This window comes from Agelaius tricolor, unplaced genomic scaffold (genome assembly GCF_023055355.1).
Source record: "Agelaius tricolor isolate 1412-34295 unplaced genomic scaffold, bAgeTri1.0.p SCAF_26, whole genome shotgun sequence".
Classification (NCBI taxonomy): Eukaryota; Metazoa; Chordata; class Aves; order Passeriformes; family Icteridae; genus Agelaius; species Agelaius tricolor.
Genome location: NW_027269286.1, coordinates 2638873 through 2663011, shown reverse-complemented (window position 1 = coordinate 2663011; position 24139 = coordinate 2638873). Strand labels below are relative to the sequence as shown.

The window sequence follows — 24139 nt, the reverse complement described above, 5'->3', positions numbered from 1 at the left end:
AACACGTCTGTTTGGGGCAGCATCAGGGCTGGAGAAAGCAAAGTGTCTTGTGAATGTTAAACCAAGTATAATAACATGTAAACGACTCAAGACCTCAGTTGTTTCCACTGAATGAATCAGGAAAACTTTGTGGAGTGTGTACCTGTGGTATGCATTGATCAGGTGGTGTGAAACCTTGCTTTTGAAAGAGTGAAAAACAAAGGAAAATGGCAACAGATTAGCACAACTGACAGTTTTCCTGATGGAACCTAGGTGGACCCTGATTGATTGTTGTTTTAATTAATCAGAAGCAATCAGCTTGTAAATGCTGGCATTAATACACTTCTATTTAACCACATGTTGTGTATTCCAAACTGCATATTAAGCCATTCTGGAGAGTAGAGGAGTCCAAAAGATCTCAGATAAAAGCTTCAAAAGCGGAGCATGGCTTCTGTTGCTGAACTACTCAGACTGGCTCCATCCCACAGACCACTCTAAAACACTGCAGCAGAAGGCAGCAGTCCAAATGGTTTTCATCTATGTTTAGGAGAAGAAGAGACTTCTTTTTCTCTGGGATTCCCAAATAGCAGTTTGACACTTTGATTCCCAAGTGGCAGCCTGTGTTTTAGCTAATGGCAATTGCTTGTACAAACTTTTATTTCCTTTTCTCTCCATAGGTTTGTTGATCGGCTCTGGTTGTGCCCTCTATCCTCTTGGCTGGGACAGTGAAGAAGTCAGACAAACCTGTGGTAACCTTTCCAACCAGTTTGAATTGGGTGAGTCATCACCAGAGCATCTCAGCCACTTAAGACTCTTCTATGTGTTGGCCACAAAAGCAAACTAGGATTTTAAAAGCACAGGCTTGGGGAAGCAACCTACAAGTGTGTGGTAGGCAAATCATACTGAATAATTCTGGAATGGTGCCGAGGCAGGGGATTTCAGAGAGATCTCTGGAAATATTTTCCAGAAGAACATTATAAAAGAAAATGTATGTATTTATGTATGTATATGTGCATATTTTAAGAAATAAATCAGATTTAATGGTCTTGCAATATGGGAGCTAACACTCCTGGAGGTCTTGACAGGGTAGACAGAGGCATCCCATCACAGCTCCTGCCAAGGTAATTCTCCAGGAGTGCAATTGGCTGTCTTTGAGTTCTGGGATGTTTATGGCCTTCTAACACAAGCCTAGAGTGTATTTGTATGTCACTCACATACTTGGGAAGCTGGCAAATAACACTTGCACCCTATGTTTGCTTTCTCCCAAACAAGCTACTTGTCTTACTGCAGCTGACTGCTCTGTGCCTGGAATGAGAGCCAGGGATGCAGCCACATGGGGCTCACACCTGTGTTTTCTCTGCAGGGGCTCTAGAAAACAAACAAGGCAACAGCAGCAACCTAAGGATTAAGCAATGTGGATGATCAGGATCTGCTGTATGAATGCACATCTCAGTCCTTGTTTAGCTGGAAGGATCAGTGTAGTTGCTGATGCCCTTCTCTATAAGTATTCCCTGATCCCGTGCCCCTTGAGGAAAAGGGGGATCTGCAATCCTCCTGAAGGAGTAGGAGGGACTGAGCACCTTGACTCCCCACAGACTTGGGAGCTTCTGCTCCTAAGCATACAGAGCTCCCCATTTCCAGCTCTTGAAAGCTAAACTTTAGTTAAGCATAGAAATTCTTTCCATAGGTGTGCGTGCAGGACTTGTACAGGGCCTGACAGTAATCCCAGTGCAAGGAATAGTACATAAAAATGGTCTAATGGGTTAAAGACAAACCTGCTGCATCATCTCTTGATTTTACACTCATGCTCCTGTCAGATTTCAGGAGTAAGGAGATTTGTTTCCATCTCAGAGGTAGTTCTTGTCAAGATGTGCAATAGAATTGAGGTTGAAAGATTAAAAATTACTGCTTTGGGACGGATGCTCCAGGCCACTCCCCCTACTGAATTCCTGTGGTGTTTTGAGTACATTTGATCTGGCAGGGGACCAGAAATTCTCATAACCAGTATGAGTACCCATCACTACAGTGCCACTGATGTCTTATCAGCAACCACCTATGGTGTTGCTCGGGGGATGTTTAATGTACTCTAGAAGCTTTACCTTGTTATTCTGAACCCTAATTTCCTTCTGTGCTGTTGATATTAAATTTGCTCTTCAGCAAAGTATAAAAAGTTCCTGCAAATTTTTTATTCACCTAATAATAGAAAGATTTAAACACAGAGGAGAGAGAACAATAAGAACAGAAATGTGTAGTTAACTAGCAGAAAAAAAGTGTTCCAGAATTAGATTCCCAGCTCCATGGAAAGATGTGTCAAAGGATAGAAAGTAGTAGAAAGACCAGGCAAAACTCTGTGGTAACTGTTGCAGGCAAGATTCAGGTTCATCCCTGCCCATGGCCAATCCTGTGTGGAAGGCTGAAGTAGTTCCTGGCCAGCCCATTGAGCAGTGCACCCTTTCAAAGGCCAGCTAGCACCTCACTGGTGCACGCCGGTTCCTGCTCTTCCATGCCAGGCATGTGAGCAGCTCTGCTTCTGGGGCTCCAGCTTGTGTCCCATGTTTGTTCCCAGGTGCAGGAAAGTATTACCTTCCAGGTTGTTTCTCTGCAGAGTCACAGAAGGTGGGTGTTGTGACAGTGTGAGCTCTTCAAAGCACTTGGGCTGTTACCCAAATACAAACTGTTACCCTTAAACACTGTCATGTCCACAGTCTGAGCAGTCTCCAAGACCGCCTTCACTGTCTCAGTCTTGACTCATGAGTCAGATATTTGCATAAATTGAGTTACTCTGCCTTAAAATTCAGTGAAGAAACCAATGTAAAAAATGTCATCTGACAGCTCTCCTTCCAGGTACGCAGGACCAAGAGAAGTCTTGCGTTAACTGTGAATCCTCTCTGTGTTTTCTGGAGCTGGAGCACACAGTCCCTGTGTGACACATGCCTAGACTTGACAGCAGCGCTGGTCTCACTGATCTGCTGCAATCATATGTCAACACATTAATTAACAGATCATAATGAGAGCTGAAATTTGCTGCAGTGATTTCTGCTAGGCAGCCCTGCCACTAAACATCTTTCCACGTACATTGGCAGTGAACTTAAATGCTTGGCTATGATTTTTTTTTACTTAATGTCAGTGTCTGTTTGATGGTGTGTTATCAAAACCGTCTGTAAAGAAGAGGTACTGTCCGAGGGCCATTTAATAACCATGCTGCTAGTCTTCCATAAATACCTCTTGGTTGGTGATAACCCCAACCCTCTAGGTCTCTTCTGAATCATTAGGGACTGGCATACTCATTATAGCCTACAGGCCAAAAATGATGTTTCAAAGACTTAATCTTACTAAGTCTCGAGACAAATTTAAGTAATTATTGCTTTCATTTGAATATTTAATTTGATTAAGCTGTAATGATATGGTTTTTGTTCCTGAGCCTGTGAAATGGGTTGTCTGAAGAACAATGCTGCATTCAAAATCTGCTCTCAGAAAATCTGAGCTGCTGTGAGCCCTGCACTGGTTTGTTAATGAGAGAAAAGGTGATGATGGGAGTGCTGGTCCTGCACCCCTTTCTGCTGTGGGTGCCAGTGAGGATGACACAGAGAGGATAATTCAGTTCCTGGTTGTTCTCAAAGGAGAAGTCTTCACAGGAATGCTGATCAGCAGACAGCATTCAGCCTTCTCTGCCAGGATGGCAGAGCAAGTGCTGCAGCCTGGGCTACAGGGAACATGTGTCAGCAGCTGGGAGAGGATCAAAGCTCAACAGGTTTGACCACAGAGCCAGCAAAGGTGGGGGTTCTGCACTGATGCTTGTTCTGGACTTAGAAAAAGTCAGGGGGAAAAATGGTTGAGGTTGAAGGTAGAAAATAAAAGCCAGGAGCTGCAATCTATATTATAGGAGGATGAAGAAGAACAAGAGGCAGGTACAGATGAGGGACTGCAAAAACTGTCTTGAGAAGCAGCTGAATTGTGCACTGTGATGTGTAATGTCAACCAGAAATATACTAGAATAAATAATTAAATGAAAACTTTTGCTTAAAGAAAGCATGACAAACTCCTGCCCCCATAACATGCTCATAACTAGAGAGAATAAATAAATAGCAATGCTAAGAACCCAGGAAAAAAAAGACTAATATTTAGTGGGTGTGCTAGATAAGAAATGCCATATCTTCAGGCACTCTGAAAAGGTATTAGACTAATAGGCACTCCAAATAGTGCTGAGATGGCCCATATGGTGATGAAGGGACCCCTCACTCCACCCCTGCCAAACACACACATTTCTGTGTAGATTCCAAAGTAGTACTTAAAAAGGCTGCAGGAAAAATAACTATGCCTTTAATTTAAGTGGATTTGAGTATTCTTTTCTAGAAAACCTGAGCTGACAGTGTAAAATACCCAGCAGTTTACTGCTCTCTTTAAAAACTGATATTTATTTGATTTTTATTAAGCAAACTATGTGCAAAGGATTCACTTAAACACTTACGTATTTAATTGTGCTATTTTTTTCAATCAAATAAAAATGGTTGTAAAGCTCCATCTCTGACAAAGAGGAGTTATTCTTCAAATGAAGATACCCTGCCAAGGACAACTCCATTTGTTGATTAAATTACATTCAATAGCTGAGCAGTTTTGCAAAGGGGCATGGGGAATAGCCTCCATAAGCAGACACCATAAAGACCTCCATAAGGAGGCTTGTGTACCTGTAGAGGGGCTTGCTCCCTGCTCTTCTCTAGAAGTATGGTTTTGCCATCATGAAAAGAAACCCACTGATAGATTAGGCCTTTGACAAATGACCTCTTGCAAATATTGTTGAGAGGCCAAGGCCATGATAGGTCTGTTCTGTGTTGCTCTGCTTGTAGTTCCCAGCTTCCCAGCAGTCAGCATGACCTCTATAAAGGTCTTGGAGCCCCGCTCCCTATTGCAGCATCCCATCTGGATCACAGGTCACACGTGGAGCAGATTTCTCACTGAAACACTAGATTATGAACAGGAGAAATCTTCTACCACTGTTTTAGGGTGTTAACTTCTAGAAATAGGGCAATACAAATAAATGAAAGTAAGAAAAAAAGAAATGTTTATGTTTTAAGCCAGCACAGCTGCTTGCTCATTGACTGAGTCAAAGTCTGTCCTGTAATTTGGCAACAGGCTAACAGTGCCTGAGGTGGAGACTGGAGTAGGAACTGAGCAGTGCTCAGAGGGACTGCCTTTCACTGAGGATGGATCAAAATCACCCTGATCTCTTGTCACCACGCAAACTGTTACTGTTAGGTTGCATTATTCACACCCTGGACTTGCCTGTGGGCCCATTCAGGGCAGCAGTGACGTGGCATAGCAGGATGGAGCTGCTGACTGAAGGGTGTAAAAGTGAGTCAGATCTACAAAATCCCTGGTTCTGCAAAAGGAATTAGCAGGCAATTTCCCAAAAGTAACTGTCATTATGGCATATCATATAGGACACATTCAATCTTTCTGAGCTAGAGGCACTAATACCATTTTATTTTCATTTCTAAATGTAATACATAAGAAAACAGATGGAAAAGGAGTGTTTTATCAGGCAATTCATTAAAGTGAGGGACTCTGCATTAAGGTTAAAGTATGCACAATAGTGAAGACTGCACTAGACATTTGCAAAATCTTCCACATTGTGCATATTTAAGCTGTGTGAAGAAATCTCAACTTGCATGCCTGTTTTAAAGGGGCAATGTGAGTGTACACGTGAACACATTTGTATTGGTTTTGAAAGTCTAAAAATCAGTGTGAAAATTCATTTTTGTCCATTGATTTCCCTGGATATGCATGTGGAAACTGTTCAGTTTTACATGCTGATTTCTGTTGTGATGGGTGCAGAGGCAGCCAAGTTGCACAGGAGGTCCCAGAGAGGTCAGGGCATGCTCAATTTAACTCACAAAATCAAGCCTTGGCTCAATTTGGCATCTGGTGAAACAGCACTACAAGACCAATGCCTAAGAGCCCAAACAGCAAAATGTTTATCTAGAGTAAGATTCACTTATTGAAACATAGATGATTCATGTCATCATGAGCCACCAGCTGCCACTTCCCAGCCACCAGATGTATGAAGTGATGCTAGGTACTTATTAGCCAGGGAGAGTGAAGACATGAAATTTAAGATAAACTCTGTTTTTAACTGAACTTTTTTGGAACTACTTGGCAGATACTTTTTCTTTCTTTGACAAAATACAGTAGCTCTATCTCTTCCTTCATGGTCAGAGACATCCTTGACCTGGGGTCAGCTGCAGCAGCAACCAAAGCTGATAGCTCCAAATACACAGCTTCGCTTGCTGTGTATAGACTGCTGTGAAAGGGCACACCTGGCCAAAGTCACTATCTAGAGAGAAGCATAAAAGCCTGGCTGCCATCCTGAACTAACCAAGCAGCTGGATTGGCCTCAAAAGCTCTCAGGAACTTCTCTTGTGATGGATATTTGTTTCAAAAATCATTATTATTAAGGTTCCCTTTTGCTACTTTTAGAGGGCTTGAAATATCTTAAAGAAAACCATTGCCTTGATAATTACTTTTGCTGTGGAAATGTTAAATGATCTTTAAAGCACTTTCCAAGCAAACAGTGAAGTTACTAAAACAGCTTGAAAAGAAAGCAGAAAGCAGTGTGGATGTAAAAAAGGCTTTGTCAACTATTTAATTTGTCTTAGGTGGCATCATTTCAGCATCTGGTTGAGTGTTGACATTGAGTGCTAAAGTATCAAGAAAAGGATTTAGAAGGGAGGACAATTTGTTAGTATCCTATTAAAAGCAAAATATTCAAAGGTGTTTTTCTATAAGCAATCTATCTGAAAAAGGCATTTTTCTTGTTTGCAGATCCTCTGCAAACAGCACGGAGATTTCACACATTCATTTTTTGACTGGGGCTGAGCACAACCTTTACAAGCATACTTGAGCTGCAGCTGCTGAGTTCTTAGATAAATGACTGAGTAAACTACGTGCTAGTAAAGGAAGTATTCCATCAAGAAACATTTCCTCTTTAGTGCTACCCAAACAGCTTCCATTCTTAAATCTTTGTAAGCTTTTGGTGACTATATCAAGGTCCACATATATTCTGTCTAACATAAGGAGAAACTATTTACAAGAGCACAAAGTGGCAGGTCAGGGGGGAATCGCTTCACACTGAAACCTAATATCTAGGTTTAGATATTAGGAAGAAATTCTTTACTGTGAGGGTGGTGAGGAATAGGTTGCCCAGAGAAGCTGTGGATGCCCCATCCCTGGCAGTGTTCAAGGCCAGGTTGGATGATCTAAGCAACCTGGTCTAGTGAAACTTGTACCTGCCCACAACCAAGGGGTGGAAGTAGATGATCTTTAAGGTCCCTTCCAGCCCTGTCCATTCTATCATCCTATTATAAGGCTCATACCTTTGTTGGCAGAATTAGACATGGTCATGCAAGAACCTTCTGCAGTCAGTGGACATAGGAAGCAGCATCCAGAAAGGGACTCAGACCACCTGGAGCAACTATTTGGTACTCTTTATTATTCAAAAAGTGCAACTGAACTGGTTGTTTGGAATCCCTTCCCAGCTGAAAGGGAGAAAAATAGGAGCTACCTGAGCATGGTTCATCTGCTGTACTTTACATGTTTACTTTAAGAGGAAATACAACACAAGTGACTTTTCTTCTTCGTAGTCTCTGAAGAGAGAAGTCTGGGGTACTAGTCCAGTGTGAATCTTGGCATTGTGTGTGTTCAAAGAGAGAGGAAATTGATTTCACTTCTGAACTAGATGAGCTTTCTGCTGACATCTTGCAGGAGGCTAAGAAACCTCCTCATTAGCAGCACATAAGCTATTTGCTCCTGGGAATTTGAGCTTTGTAATTGACACTGGGTATTGGTTTCTCCTTCATTGCTCCATGATAAATGCACACCTACAGCAAATTTGAGGTTTGATTAAACAAAATTATGTGATCCTCCAAAGAAAGGAGTATTTGATCATGTATATGTGTCTACATACAGCAAGACTAAAAAATTTCAATTTGGCTTTTTTTTTCCTCACTTTTTACCCTTCAGAACTTTATGAAATTTTATGCATTTAGTAAAGACCAATTCTAAGTTACCAAAATAGCTTGAAAAAAATACATGCATTAAAAAATCATACATTTTTTTAAAAGTTAAATCCGTTGAGAAGATCATATCTGCAACAGAAAAAGTAACCAGCTCCACTGAATTCATTATTTTGTATCAGGCTGTTTTCTGAGCTGCAGTTTTACCTTATATAGTGTTCTTTCTTTGTTTCACTTAACTACTTTAATTCTTTCTGGAGGCATTCCAAGTTTAAACTTCTTTTCCTGCTTTTGCATCTGATTTCGCATGACAGTTTTTCATTGTTACTGTGTCAAGAAAAAGGTCTTCAGCTATTTAATTTATCTTGGCTTTGTTTCAAAATAGGTTTAACTTCTTATTAATTAGCTGATTATCTTTTACATTCATTTATGTCTTTCAAATTTCCAAATCCCAGTATATCCCTTAGCATCACACTTTTTTCTTTTTTTTTTTTCTGACTACTTTTCCAACACCCTGATTGATTATGTGAATTCACATTCTCTGTAGTACTGTACTCTCTTTTGAATCTGTTAATTAGAATTCCTGCACAACTTCTTGGAAGTAAAAATTGTAGGTTTTATTTTTGAAGGTATATAATTTGTTCTCTACAGTGTGGCTAATTCTGAAACCTTTTCTCCTTCAACTTGGAAAATAGGCTGTACTTAAGGTTAATTGATTAGAGTTTGCCAAGTACTCCAGACTGTGAGTCCAGGATAGTCTTAAAATTAACAGCAAAAAAGGTACAAATATTTAAGATACTAAGTCTTGCAATTAACAGGCTTGCATCCAAGATACTTTCATATTCAGGATATTTTTTCATAAGTGGCAATTATTGGTTATTTTAGATTAAACCATATGTTATTTCCAAGACCTTGATAACTATATGTGATAATTATTTATAAGACATCATGAATAGAAATCCTGGTAAAATTACATTTTGGCAACTGGATCCTGGCACAGCTCCATGGTAGATCAAGTATCTACATATTTTCTGTTGCCAAATTTTACTTACTCCCAAATTTGTCTTAATCTTTATTTGCCTATATATTCAAGAGGAGGAGGGAAGCAAGGGGATGCATTTCTTGGCCTCAAGGATCACATTAGAAATCAGGAAAAGACATGGAAGTGCTTTTTAGTAAGCCCATTCATCACTGCAAAACTACCTTTCCATATTTACTGATTTCTTTTGATTTAGTAAATACTGTCTTATGTTCCATGGGACTCTTTTCTGTAAATCTCCTTTTGACAGTGTCCTTGCTCTCCGTAATTTTTGTCCTCTGTCCTCAGGAAACATGATTTTTCTCAATCCTCTTAAGAAAGAGTGGAATGTTTCCAGTCTTTCATTTCTTTATTTGCTTGGAAAATGGCCATCCATGCCTATAGCTGAAAGCTCCATTATTCTGTTATTTCAGTGCTCATCCTGACACTCTCTTGCTGCCAATCCCAGTAAAACAAAGGTGAAAACAAAGTTCTTAATGGCTGGCTACAAACTTCTCTGAGCCAACTTGGACAGTCCTGCTTCACTGAACAACAAAGAGCTCCAATTATTTATGTTCTCTTAAAAAAAAAAAAAATCTAGTATTAACAAAGTGCTGAAGTGCTGAAGCCACAGCTTCTCCCTCAATAGTGACCTGTCAGGTGTAGACTGATTTGTTTAAAGCAACACCAGTTCTGTGCAGAGAAGCAAGCTGCTGTGATGCTTGTCATCTCTATTAGATGAAAAAAAGCACTTCAGCTGCTGGGAATTTACTTTGGCACAAACTCAGATCAGCCCATCTTAGGAGCAAGAACATGTGCACATTGTTGCTCTCACCTCCACACCCTCAATGGATGGGGACTCCTCTACCTATGTGTATGTGTGTATATATATATATATATATATAGGGGTTTTTTTGGGTTTTTTTTGTGTGTGTATGTGTGTGTATTCCAATGCATCTTTCACGGAAACAACAGAGCTTTTGTGCCTTTCTGTGTGTGTGAAAATTGACATGCTTTCAACAACTGCTTTAATTCTATCAAGTATTTAGGTAGTGTTGCTTCTCATTTTAGAACTTTGACATTAAAAAAAAAGGGAAACTGCAGTACTGGATTTCTAATCTTTTATATGACAGGCTCCATGAATGCAAACTGCTCTATTTGATGGTTGAATTTAAGCCTCATTTCTGCAAATCTCTTCAACATTTGCTTACCACTGAAACACAACTAGTCCTGCTGGTGTCAGTGCAGTAATAGCTTCTCAACTCTGCTTTTTATAAAGCTTTCTGTTACTTTTAAAATGAGTGTTTCATATCAATGTGAAGCAGAAGTCATTTTACAAAAACTGTAACCCAATTATTGATAACCAACAATCTTTCTTTAGGATGCAGTAGACTAAAATAGGCCGTACATGTGGTAAAATGAGAACACCAAAGCAGAAACAACTCCAAAATGTTTTCCTCCTTGTGTAATATAGGGTTATAAAATGCCTGTCATTGTTTTATTTTGACATGTGGCTATGCGATGTAGGCATTCATTGCAATGGGTACCTTTGAGATGGATTATCTCTGGTCTTGTATCCATCCTTAACTATACTTGCAATGAAAAGTATAGCCAAGTCCTATACCTTCAGACACCTGCCCTGCTGCAGGCTCCTTTTCAGCACAGCAGCTTGAAATTCTGTTCTGCTCAGCATCATCCGAGTACAGATCAAGCTGTTCTTTCCAAGGCCTCCCATTGCTCTTGACATGGGCTGGAAATAATGGCCAGGTTTATTGCTGTGTTATTATTGCTGTAAGGTCAAGCTCCCAGCTCTTTCATCCATTCTCCTGCTCTCCCATTCTTTCATTTGCTCTTCTTGACCCAACTCACACTTGTGAACCACATTGCATTTGTTAGATCAAGAGGCTGCCTGCCTGCTGTGCCTCAGAGCATTAAGTAGGGCAGTGGTCCTTTGGGTCCTTTCCCTGGGGAATGGATCATGGTCTGGAGAAATGAATGTTATTCTCTTCAGCCAAGAGTGAATGTATGTGTTATATCTGTTGAACACATCTCTGGCACAGATTTAACAGTTCTTTCTTCTTAATATGTACACACATACTCTCTCCCACTGCCGAGGTACAAAAGTTGAAATCACACCATATAAAAAGGTCAAATTTACTTCATTCTGTCCTGCTTAGGTTACAGCTTTGGGCAGTGACACCAGGTTAATCTTCAAGCTCTTTTTAAAGTAGTATTTTGACATTTTCTCTACCTGGAAACATCGTGATGAGAAAAATTTACTTTTTCAAGCTGCACTTAAAATTCTCTAGTAGTTTTTGGAATATTTCACAATTTAAAAAGACCTATCAGATGGAGTCCATCTCATCACAAGAAATGCTGTAGCACACCGTACTCTGGTATAAACATGATAATTTTCAAAGTGATCCAGTGAGTTTAAACCTCTGGTGTAGAGACTTAAGTCAGTTTTTGAAATTCCCAGCAGAAGCTAAGGACAGGGTGTGTACACAGACAAAGCAATAGGTGGCCCAGAGACAGGTCTCTCTACAGACTGCTGAGTGATTGGGCACATGTCGGCATCAGGGACATTGCCAGGCACCAGACAGCTCTCCAGGGTTTCTGATGGCCTTTTTCTTCAGGAAGTCAGACTCTCTGTGCAGTCTTCTGTAAGGAAGGCAAGAATGGTGCTATCTACAGAGCACAACTAGATGACAAACCAAGTAAATCTCTCTATTTGCTCCAGCACATTAAGGAGAGAGGATAGTGAGCCCAAGCCAAGGCCACAAGTCCTCAAGTCCTCTTGATCACATCAGGATCTTTGTTTCACTGAACATTTTTAAAATAAAAATTTGTGAGGGTTATGAAGAAAAAAATTAAACAAGTATTATGCTTCCTGCTGAGGTGCCAGCCTGAGATCTTCAAAGTGACCAGGAGCATAAGTGTTGCCTCCCACTAATGTCTCCTTACAAAGCCTGCCAGACAATATCCTGCAAACAGTCAGTGGCAGTGCTGTCTGCCTTGAGGCATGCGAATGCCTTGGACATGTTAAGATGAACAGATATTTTGTGTTTCTTGTGCCTGAGGCAGGATTAGTTGAGTTGATAATTGCCTGAACCTCAAGCCTGGCCCTCAGGGATGCCATTGGGACAGAATGCCAGCATGACACCTATTTCTAGATGGAAACTCTGTTGATACCTTCTGTTCTCTGAAGGGAAGGATGGTTTCTGCTGCTTTTGGGAAGGCTGGGAAAGAAGTCTTGCATTGCTGCTTTTGTCTTACTGAGAGCACTCGCTGCTCAAAGCTGGGTGATATCACCCAAGGTGTCAACAACACAGAAAGAGCCTCAGTGCTAACAAGTCCCAAGCACTCAAAAAGGACAAAGATGATGCAGCCCAAATGAAAATTGATTCTGAGATGGAGTGAAATCCTGAGGAGTAGCAACAGCCATCTCCTTGCTTTTGGACATGTCTAAAGAGGCTTCCTCCCTGCTGCAGCTGCTGTTTTCCTGATCTACTCCCCTACTGCAGGCACAGTGCTGAAAGGGAAATAATCACTTTATGGTCCACTATGGGATTCCCCAGCACCATTTACTGTTGATGAGTTTGACTGTATAAAGATGCTGAGGCCGTTAAATTGATTGAAAGCCATATTGTGACGCTCATTAGACAGAAGATGGGTGAATTTTTCAGTAATGGGTTGTGACCTCAAGCAGGGGTAGGGAAATTTGTCAATTTTTTATTTCTAGGCTTTGTGCTTCCATTTCCACAGCAGCCCCCATACAGGTCTTCCCCTGATGCCGCTCTCCTTTGGGGATGGTCAGGGTCAATGCCTGTGTGAGGGGATGTGAGCAGGTTCCCCATGCCCTGGGTTAGGATCTCCCAGCAGTTCTCAGCCACATCCAGCTTCCAATTCCCGCACTGCAGTGGCAAAGCCTGAATTATGTCCTGCATTCCCTGTTGGAGATGGGCACACAAGTGGGCTGAAATCTCAGAAAAGTGTTTTCCTGGGCAGGCAGAAGGGGAGGGTGGTGGCGGCGGCACTTTCCCCCCATCTAACGCTGACCCTTGTGCCTGTGTTTGCCTTGCAGGGACCTGCCACATCGGCTGGGCCTACTACTGCACGGGCGGGGGCGCGGCGGCCGCCATGCTGGTGTGCACCTGGCTCGCCTGCTTCTCGGGCAAGAAGCAGAAGCAATACCCCTACTGAGCCAGCCCCGGGCAGGGGCCTGCCAGGCTCGCCCGGGCCTGCTGGACAACAGCGACGGACAAGGAATTTTCAAGTGCTTTCTCTCAGGAGCAGGACGGCGGGCAGCCCCAGGGTGGCAGGGAGGTGCAAAGCCACCCGGCCGGGCTGGGCAGGGACCGGCTCTCTCACCTGAGCCTGCTCAGGGTCTGCTCCAAAAAAATATAAGCAAGTAAAACTCTGCTTTAGCAAAGGGTGAAATTCTGCATGCACCAATTACTGGACAGGCTGGTGAGGGGGGGCAGCGCCCACGTGCTGGGGTAGCGCCTGGCAGCCCCTCAGTGCGGCGCTCCCGAAAGCACACACGCACGCACGCACAGATGTTGACCATGGCACAAAATAAGTAGAGGGGGAAACTTTTTTTTGGTGCGATTCTTCTTTCTTTTCCTTTTTGTTTTCTCTCCTTTTTTTTTTTTTTTTTTTTTTTACTTCTCTCTGGTGGTTTAAGACTTGGTGTTGCAACACTTTTTAATCTAGACATTAAACTTAATAAAAGGACCAATAAGCCACTTAATCAGTATTTTGTATAATCTCTACACATTTTTCTTCCCCAAACATTTATCCACTGCTTATTCAGCCCTATATAACTTTTATTAAGACTCTGTGTTTTCAGCATTATTACAAAATGCAAAATAATTACTTGGCATATGTACCCTTACTATAGTACTTTTTATGAAATGCAGTAAATGGACATTTTCATGTCCATTGGAAATTCCACTCGCGGTACTGTAGAGCTCTGTTGGTTATGTACAACTAACAGCAAACTTCTTCCAGACATAGATTTCTGTTGCTGTTATGTTTAGCTCATTGATGTTGTATTGTGCTGTACCATGTTTATTATTTCAATATTCATTTTTGTAAAATATATATATAATATGTGCTATTTTATGTTTGTATTTGAAAAAATCTCTGTAAATAAATTTTTCCTTGATCAATACTTGCAATGTATGGTTGTGCCAGTAGATGAAACAGTTCCTATCCCAACTCTCCACCGGAAAAATTCTCAGAAATACTCAGGACTTTTATAACCATGCTGTATCCTTTTACTCCATAAAACACAGACACATTTAGTGTTCAGTTACACTGCCTGAGGAGAGACATCTACTGCCACTGGAGACATTCTGGCATATTCCACATTTTTTCCTGCTCCTGTCAGGTGTCCTGAAGGATTTCAGCAAGACTTTCCCCATTGTGTCTTGGCTGCTGCAGACTCAGAATTTCACACAAAACTGTATATCCCAATTCAGCCAACTGAAATAAGCCTTTTCTTCCTTAACACCAGTAGCTCTGATCAAATACCTACCAGGCAGCATTCTCTGCACAGGACACTGGCACTGTACCTAAAAAACTTAAAAAATCAATCTTTTATTTTCTTTATTTAAAGCAATGTGAACTTAATTTATAAGTTCATAACCAATTTATTTAATCATAACTAAAATAATGTTATTCCCTTTCAAATTTGTTTTTCTGATCCCGTTTTCCCAGTATTATATTTCTGTTGAGTATATTTAGGTTACAATCTATGTTTCAGCTGCAATTCTGGTGGTTAATAACACTTAGAGCTGAACAAATCTGGCATCATGCCAGTGCTTTGTACATTGCACAGGGCAGAATTTCAGAGGAATGTGGAAATAGCAATGTCAGCTTACAGTGATCAATCCTGATATCACTCAATGGAATTTTATTGAGTTTTATTATAGGCTAAGCACTATTTATTTGCTTTATGGTGCTGTGCAGTGAAAACAAAATTGTACCTTAACGCTTCCAGATTAGCCCATAATATCCCCATCTCATCTGACTGCACTTCTGCTGAGGAGCACACCAACCATGCTCTGGGGATTTGGCTCCCTACATGGTCTTCCCACAGCACCAGCAGAAGCAGGAGCTCTTCCCTCCAGATTCCAGGTTTTAAGGCTCATCCCTTCTTATGAGCACACAGGACCATACCCAACCCTGCTGAAGGTCAGCAGCACCCCATATGTCCTCACAGTAAGTATGAAATGTACCTGTTAGAGTTGTGGATTGCTGCTTTATTAAAACTGAAGAAGATATAAACACTATTTTGACTGTGGCTCCCCTGACTGCAGTCAGATCTTTGGCAGGTGGATCTCAATCAAAAAATGCTGCCTTTGTACAGTGGGTTACTGTGGAAACATGCCTTTCCTTCCACTGAAAATGTGCTTGGCTATAAAAAGTTTCTGTGACCTGGCTATAAATATGTGTGTTACTATTCCACATTTGACTCTTGCAAGGTTATATCCTGGATTGTGCATTGTGAAGAGCACTTTGACTTTTTTTAGATTCTTCCTATGCTTGGGTTCAGGCTTGATTTATCATGACAAACTGGAACTATACAATTACTTCATGAAGAAAATTAGGGTTTTGTTGCAATGCAATACCATTATAGCATGACTGAATTTGTATACAATCTCCTTTTTGAAATTTGGGCTTGAATAAAATGTCAATTTTTAATAATCAAGCCAATGACATATGCTGCACCTGCTTTGAAGCTGTTTATCATATAGCCTTCAGCTGCTGTGATATGAATAAAGCAATCACAGCCTAATTAGGTTTGTCCCTATTTGTGCATTTTGGTTCTGATATCCATTTTGCACTAGAATATAAATACCATTTATTATCATGGTTATCAAGCCTCACAGCTACAAACTCTAATAACTGAACTGGCAAAAGATTGTTTTCGATTTCTCAGTCTGGAGTGTCAATGAAATATTTACAGTATTTACCATGTTTAATTTTCCATTTATTTATTCTTGAAGATGAAGAGCTTGGCCTTGCATTTGTCTAAACAAAAGAGATAAGCTTGCACACCGTCCTAGGACACTGAATTTTTTCCCTGCCATTGCTGGCTATTGTATTCCATAATCCTGTTCATAAATTTATCAAGCTGTATTTTAGAACTGTTTAAGCAGTTTTCCCCCAACAAGCACATTTCAAAATTTATTGCAAAATCTCATTCTTTGGGTGATTATACACTTCCTGTGTTCCAGACCACCCAGAGGTCTTAGTCCACTTCCAAAAAATACTCTGGGAGCTGCGAGTTTCCTCTGCCACTCCCAACTAATACAGGAGCTATATATATGTAGAAAAAAAGTCCTATAATTGCAGACTACTGTTCATTATCAGAAGCTGTTTTAGGACAATAGGATAATTCAGGTAGGAAATAACCTCAGATCTGTGGTCCAACCTCCTACCCAAGGCAGGGTCAGTCATAAGGCTACAATATGTTGCCTAGGAGTTTATCTCACCCAATTTTGAAAACCTCCTAGGATGGAGATCATCTCTGAGCAGCCTGTGCCACTGCCTGACTGTCCCAAGAGGGAATGACTTTTCCTTATAATTGATCACTTTTTTCAATTAATGAAGACTGTCTCTCATCCTCCCACTGAGAATAATTGAGAAGAGCTCACCTCCATCTCCTGCCACCTCCCCATGGGTGTGGGTGGCTTCTCTTGGGTTATTGTGTGCCCCCACAGCCATCCTTTCACCAGGCTCAGTAAGTCCTGGCCTACATCACTGCAGGGCCCTGTTCCTTCACCTGTGCAAGACTTGGCATTTCTCCTGGTTGAATTTCATAAGGTTCCTGTTGTGCCATTCCTGCAGATTGTCTCAGCCCTATGGCTGGCAGCCCTACACCTCAACATATTGCCTGATCCCCCCAGCTTGGTGTCATGTGAAAACTTGGTGAGAACACACTCCTCCACTGGTAAAGCCATTGGACAGGAGAGGTTCCAGAATAGACATGCGGATACCCCACTCACTGCAGGCATCCAGGTCCAAACAGGAAACACGACCCTCTGAGCCTCATCATCTTATCAGGCTTTACCCTCTCCATCCAGACCATATTAGCCCAAATTTGGTGCAAAGAACATGGGAGCCTGTGTCAAAAGCCTTGCTCAAATCCCTGCAAACATCCACTGCTCTTCCCTTGGTCACAAATCCAGTCAATACATCACAGTGAGTCAGAAGGGCTTGTTTGGAATAAATATAATCTGTCTGGAAAGGCACTTCATATATGAAGCTGGAGTGGGGCAAGTGGAGGTGGAAGAACTTGATGCAACTTTATTTACATAAGCTTAGTCTTTGGGAATGACTGTGGGAGAACATTCCCCCACCCAAATCCCAGAGAGCTGGGGACTTTCCCTATGCATCTTAATGTGCACTGCCAGACTCCAGACTCCAGTCCTGAGCACTAACACAGTATTTCCTGAGAGAAAAATGCAAATTGTGTCGTTCAAGCATTAAGTCAGTCATGTCTGGAGGCATAAATATGAGGCATGTGAAGGCCTGTCTGGAGTTTTAGAGAGCATTAAGCTATTCCTATCAAAAAAATAATTGCTTTTCAGGACAACAATATTAACAAACAAATTTTTACTATATGCCTTAGAGTTAGCTCTCTCCCCAAAACACAAATATATGTCTATGACAAAAATCCCCAGCCCTTAAAAATGTTTTGAAATTATAACTCCTGAGGCAATTTAACCCCTCTATTTCCTTTTTCTTGAGGGAAAATCCAGAAATCAGTTGTAACTGCAATTTATCTGTCATTCATTGAAATAGTCTGTGAAAAATATCAAACTGACTGACAAGACAGATAATCTGTACATCAACATAAGCATTAATTTTTCTCTACATACTTAACCTTTCAGAGAGACAATGGTGAAATTAGATATGTCTTTTTTTAGAAGTGACATTTAAGTGTAATCCCTTAAGAAGACAGGATTTTAAATATATGCTTTTGAGTATTAAGTGTTTTTATTATTATTCTTGAAATAATGATGGATCAGAGAAAAAAAAGGAAAATTTTGAAACAGTTTCAAGCTCACTTGTCTTAGTGACAGAAGGATGGTTATTAGGCTAACATATAAATAGATGGCCTTTTTCGTGTTCTTCACCAAGAAACAGAATGTTCATTGAAATTTAAATTGATATTTTAGCTGAGTAAAGACAGGCTCTGACTCCTTCTGTGGACAATTTTGAGACCTTTTAGTCTGCTAGAAGTGTCTGCTGTGAATGTCAGTATGTTGGGTACATATTCTATGTTATGCCAAGCATATTAAATTAGGTAAATGGAAAATGATATGAATTCTGAAAGGAACATATGGCACAGCTTCATTATATATATCTACATCACCAGGGCCCAGAGCATTGCTGCATGAATTTCTTCATCCTCTTTTCATTCTCCAGGAGCTAGAGGTAGCTTTGGTTATCCTCATATCAGCCAGCAGAATCAGTATTTAAGTACATTTAATAAATAAAGTACATTTGTTTGGCTGGTAAACAGTCATGGTGTGAAGCACTTCTGCTCTAGCTCATCACCAAAGAACCTCATTTCATCAAGTAATGAGCAGCCAATTTCTACACAGGTGTGGGTGATTTTCTACAAATTACTCTGCTGCTAAGCCCAAGAATTTTCTCTTGTTCCCTAAACCTCTGCCAGTTGTGACCACTTTTCAAAACTTTGGGCTTATGACAGCATGGGATAAAGCTTTAGCTTTAAGTGAATGTGAATACTTAATGTGAATACTTTGTTCCCTGTTAAGGATTTCATTCATTTCAATAGGTGTGGGCCAAACGTTATGACCCTGGTCCAAAAATTATAGAAACCTATGGCAAATAGTCCACTGACTTAAATCAGGCATGATTCAATAGGAAAAATGCAGTAGCTATTCTTTATCTGGCTTTATATTATGTTTTGGTAAAGTATCCATCTTTTTTCCTATGGAAAACATACAGACACACATTTTATAAGCAAAAAATCCCTATATCTTCTTGGTTTTGTACTTATCTAAATGTTTCTTGTGATCTGAGAATTAACTAAAACAAGAGTCTACAAAAGCAAAATCTATGTGACATGTAATATTGGCAATTAGTGTTTATTTAGGCGTTATGTTTTCAAATATCAGAAGCTCTTAATAAAATAATGCTTTGTACTTATTTTTCAGATAAACAAACTGCTGTATTTGGATAATAAAGCATCTTTTTTTTGCAAAGGAAGCCAGCTGTGCATCCTTATCTTGCCTGTTCCAGAACAAGAAAAAGCAAAATGGATTAATAAATATAATGAACTTTTCAAAAGATATGAGGTAAATTCTGCTATTGATGTCAGGCTGCAGTTCTTTGCTGATATTACTAGACTGGGTGGGTCCAAAGGGACTCTTTCTACTGCCAAATGGAAATGATAACAAATAGAAAGTAGAAACATGGCCCTGTACTGGGGGTTTACTGATTACCCCACTACAGGGTGGTAGTAGATGCTCCTTACTGTGACTTACTGTAGCTCAGTAACTCTCCATTTAAAGCATTTGGATTATTGTCTTCCATGTTATAGCAACAACAGTGTCAGTGAGCTTTCTATTTGACCAGCACCTAGGAAAAATATATCCTGATTTATCAGTAGGGCCCAAGTCTTACCCTAAAGTAAAGCAGCTCCACCGTACAGCAGGAGTAAAGGAATTTCTTTCACTCAGTGGTGGTATCTTTTGGTAGGGAAAAGAAATCTCAATTAAAACCCAAGCTAGAATTAGGATAGTATATTTGAAATGATGAAGCGCTTCTTGCCTGGAGCTCTGTGGCTATATTAAGAATTGCAGTGTGAGATATTTGTTTTCAAGTAGCTGTCAACATATCACTTGTTTTCTACACTTCTGGGATTAATACCTAATTATGGTGCACACAGAAATTAAAGAGACATTAGAGTGCCTTACTACACCTACCTGTCTCTCTGTCTAAGATCAGAGCTTGTGGAAGCTGCTTCCCCCTGTCCCTCCTGTTGGCTTCAGCAGATCCCTGTGCCTGACAGCCACTGTAGGAAATGCCTCCACTCAAAGGCATGCTTGGTGAGCAGGGTTATCTGCTGCTGCTCTCCACATCACACTCCCCAGACCTCTGCTACAGCTTGCTGCTGCATGGCATGGCTGTCACTTCTGGAAGGTTTCAAGCTGTTTCTCACTAACTGCTCAGAGTACCTTGTTGTGGGATAATCCATTAGTTTAAGTGTTTAATTTCCAGAGCATTTCTTACACCCTACTCTCTTGAAGACCATTGAACAACAGTGACCTAATAGTTGTTATTACTAATGTCTATTCTATTTTTTTTTTAAGTTCTGGGGCAACAATACTAGGAGGAGTCACACTGTGGGGAACAGACCCATTTGTGGTAAGAGGGAAGAACTTAACTTTTCAGAAATAGCACATAGAAAGTAAAGGCAGCCATGCCCAGATGTGCAGTGACATTTCAAAGAGGAATAACATTAAGTGTTTAGCTCTGCAATGAAATATTAATCAATCTGCATTTGCTGACTATGTGTAGCAGTGGTATTCATCTCTCTCTGAAGAGTTACTCTGTGTTTGTCATGTACTGGTGAGCAGTTTCATGGCTCCTCAGTCTGTTGGTACCCCTGCTCATACTGTCAATATCAAGGAATGTGACTTATAGGGCAGATTTCTGGGCCAGCCTGACTCTCAAGGAGGATCTGAATGATATTTTAGCTAATGGAGTAAGATTACTGAAGCATACCTTTCCAGGAGCTGATTTTGTGTGACCTGTGACTTGCAGTGTATGCTATGCTTGTAGCTTGTAGCTATGCTTAACTTGCAGCTATGAAACCAGCAATCAGAGACCTAACAGATGACTAGATAAAAGCTGATGACAGATAAAAACAGATGACTAGATAAAAGAAAAATGATATCTGTCAGCAAGTAATATAAGCTGAAAACTTTTTTTGAAGCAATTTTGGTGTGAAAATTTAGACACTTGAATGAAAATAACGGTATAGAAATTCCAAATGTACATCAGCAGTGTTGATAGTCGGATTTTCAGTAATGTCTGTTCCAGGTAATAGATGTGGTTTTGTTTCCAGTTTATCCAATATTAGGAAGATTGAGGTCTAATTAAATGCTTATTAAGCCTTGCACTTCTCCCTTCTTCCTTCCTCTCCATTTTTTACTCCTACAATACATTGATCTTCCTGGTGGAAGGCACTGTATTAGGTGGTATTCTGTCACTCTGTACCTGGACATTTCAGGACCCTTTTTTTTTAAAAAGGCAAATGCTTTTTACAAAAGATTCAGCAACCTATTTCATATGCAGCTTCCTTTGGGAGCCAGAGTAAAACTCCTGTGAATGCAGCACTCAGTGCTGGGTACTTCACTGGCCTACATAATTAGGAAACATTGCTGCCTGAACCTTGTTCAGACAGATGATTTCAACAGTCAAGAAGTAAATGTACTTAGAGCAAAGCCTGCTGTTCCTTTTTCATTGTCTCTCAGACAGCAGGACCATTCAGAGCTGCCTCAGCACAATTACAAAATGTTCTGAGCTGCTTGGAGCCATTTCAGTCAATCTGAACATTTATTTCCTTTCGTGGCAATGCAGAGCGAAGGTGCTGACAGACCCTAAATACATTGCTTGAGCTATTCAGCAATTCACAACCCAGCTTCTGGGGCAGGTGATTTTAAGCTGTCCAGTGTTTTAAGGAGCACAGGTATTGCTCCCTCATGCTGATACTTTAAGCAGCTACCACACTGTGGCTGGGGAGAGATCTCAGGAGCAGTGATAAACTGGAGATCTTCTTTTTCTCCTTTGCATCATGGGCCCAAAGAGAGGCCAGGGAACCTGACACCTGGTGACTGTAGACCACTGAACGTATAAGATGAGCAAATAAAAAAAGTGATTGATAACTTTTCTGCACAATTTGTATAGCATTTCTGACAACAGCTGAATGGAAAGGTGATAGCCTTGGACTCTGACTGCCACCCTAACTGCCCTGACTGCCAGCTGAGCTTCAGGACACCATGAAAATATGTCATCCTGCCAATAGGGTGGAAACATTTGCCATATTAGCAGTATTTTCTTTCCTGCCTACTTACCTCTAGCAAAAAGAAACACTCCTATGTTGCTCAGGCTTAATTGTATAAAAAAATCCCGTCCTCCCCTTCAAAAATCAAGTAAGGCTGACAAATGTCCTGAAGACCTTTTTAATGCTTAAGAGGCATGCATTGTGGCAACTGTTTACTGTCTCCTGAATAATAGAATCTGTGATAAGCCATTTGTTTTGTAGGGAAACCATGTCACCTCAAGTAGCAGAAGGATATAGAAGCAACTTTCCCACATTGTCAGCTATGTCAGTTCCCTGTTATCTTTTGGCTTCTTAGTACACTTCTGTGTTAAAAATTAGTACAAGTTAAACAGAAAATGGCCACAAACATGTTAAATATGCTCCTCCAATGCTTCGAGGATGTAGCTGTTGACTTTACCAATATAAAATCTAGAATCTGGTAGGAACCTATGCCTTTTGCACAGAATATGAGAGCTGGCTTTTGAATGATAGGCCACATTGCATTATTATTCCTACAGCCTGTGGATGTTTCTTTTCTGGGAACTGACAGAACTTGAGGTTTCTTAAGGAGGCTTTGGATTATAGGCACAGCATGGGCTCTGTCTTGTGAGCCATGTCTAACGAAAAAAATCAAGGAATTCCTGAGTGTCGTCTGATCTCAGTTCAGGACTAAACCTCCAAAAATCTCCATAACACTGGGAAATTCCATAGCTTGTTTTGATTTGTGGATCAACTGCCTGTGGAGAAGGGCATCTAAAAATAGCTGAACGATGAAGGGACATGCAGGGGAGCTTTAGCAATGGAGGAGCAACCTGAGGGAGGCAAGAAGAAAATTGGACTGTCTTCTGAAGTGTTACTGCTGCTGACAAAGTACCCACTTATTCTTAGCATCCTACAGTTCAGCACAAAAGGGCTGAACTTAGAGGGAAGCAACAAATTTATCATATCAATATATCTTATACATTCAGCTATGCTAAATTAAAATCACTAAATGAACAATATTGAGTCTCCTCTGAGTAGTGGCTCATGGCCTTGGGCATGTGTACTCTGAGAACTGAGATAAACTAGCCTTGGCATTCCAGAGCATGAAAAACTGAAAGTGAGCAGAGACTGATAGAAGCCCCAGGGTATCAGGATCTACACACACCTTACTAGCATAGTTGGGGAAATGTGCACAAAGGTGAGACCTTGCACAGCTGGAGCTGGAGAGGCAGGCTGATCTGGGGATGGTTTTGGTCCCAGGGTAGCCAGGTGTGCCTACCAGAGGCTGTCTCCCACCTGGAGAACATGATGTCACCCTTTTCACTGCTGCATGTGTCACCAGAGCCACCCAGCTCCTGCCCTGCACCTTTACAGGGCATGGGACTCTGCTGGGTCTGGTTCACCATGGCTTTCCTTCTGTCTCACCTAGCCCAGGCAGTCCATGCTGAAAGCAGCTCTGCCTGGGCTCTAGAAAAGCCCTATGCCTTCACACAGGGGACAGAGGATGTGCAGCAAGGCAACCTACCTCACTGAGCAGCTCTTAGCATTGGTACACCCTGGCACCATGCAAAAGGATCCCACAAGGGAGGCAGAGGAACCCGCTGAATAAATGTCATTAATGAAGCCCAAGCATCTTTCTTGGCACTCATGTCATCAAATGCAGAATTTTTCCATTGGCAGGTCTCAATGGACTTCGAGAAGGTGCCTAGTGGCTCTCCCCATTTGAGAGACAGGGAAAAAGAAGCACTCATGTAATACTGCCAAGAGCTGCCTGTGCAAGCCAAAGGCAGAAACAGACCTATGAACGAGGCTCTATCAAACAACTGCCTTTTCCGTGAAGCATCGCTGCTTTCTGGTGGGGTCTTCACCTGCATCTTCCAGGTCTTATGAACATGCCTTGACCAACAGCTTCTAAAGTTTTCCTTCTATTACAATGTTCCTCAGAGGAGGGAAATTTCCTTCCAGGTGATGTCTGGCTTGACACCACTTCTCTTCCTGGATGTGGTTGCTATGACAGCTGCTCCTGGTTTGGCAATTTCTCATCCTGCCAGTCCT

At 41.1% G+C, this 24139-nt stretch overlaps 1 protein-coding gene across 1 annotated transcript in view; it reads left to right on the top strand.

The window, feature by feature from the left end:
• The window catches only part of LHFPL6 (LHFPL tetraspan subfamily member 6), a 137254-nt gene extending 123072 nt beyond the window's left edge, over window positions 1–14182 (top strand). The window contains exons 3-4 of the mRNA XM_071448374.1: window positions 657–755; window positions 13091–14182. Of these exons, the coding sequence (XP_071304475.1) occupies window positions 657–755; window positions 13091–13209 (218 nt within the window). The 3' untranslated portion in view covers window positions 13210–14182. The remainder of the gene's footprint in view (window positions 1–656; window positions 756–13090) is intronic.
• Window positions 14183–24139: the final 9957 nt, after the last annotated feature.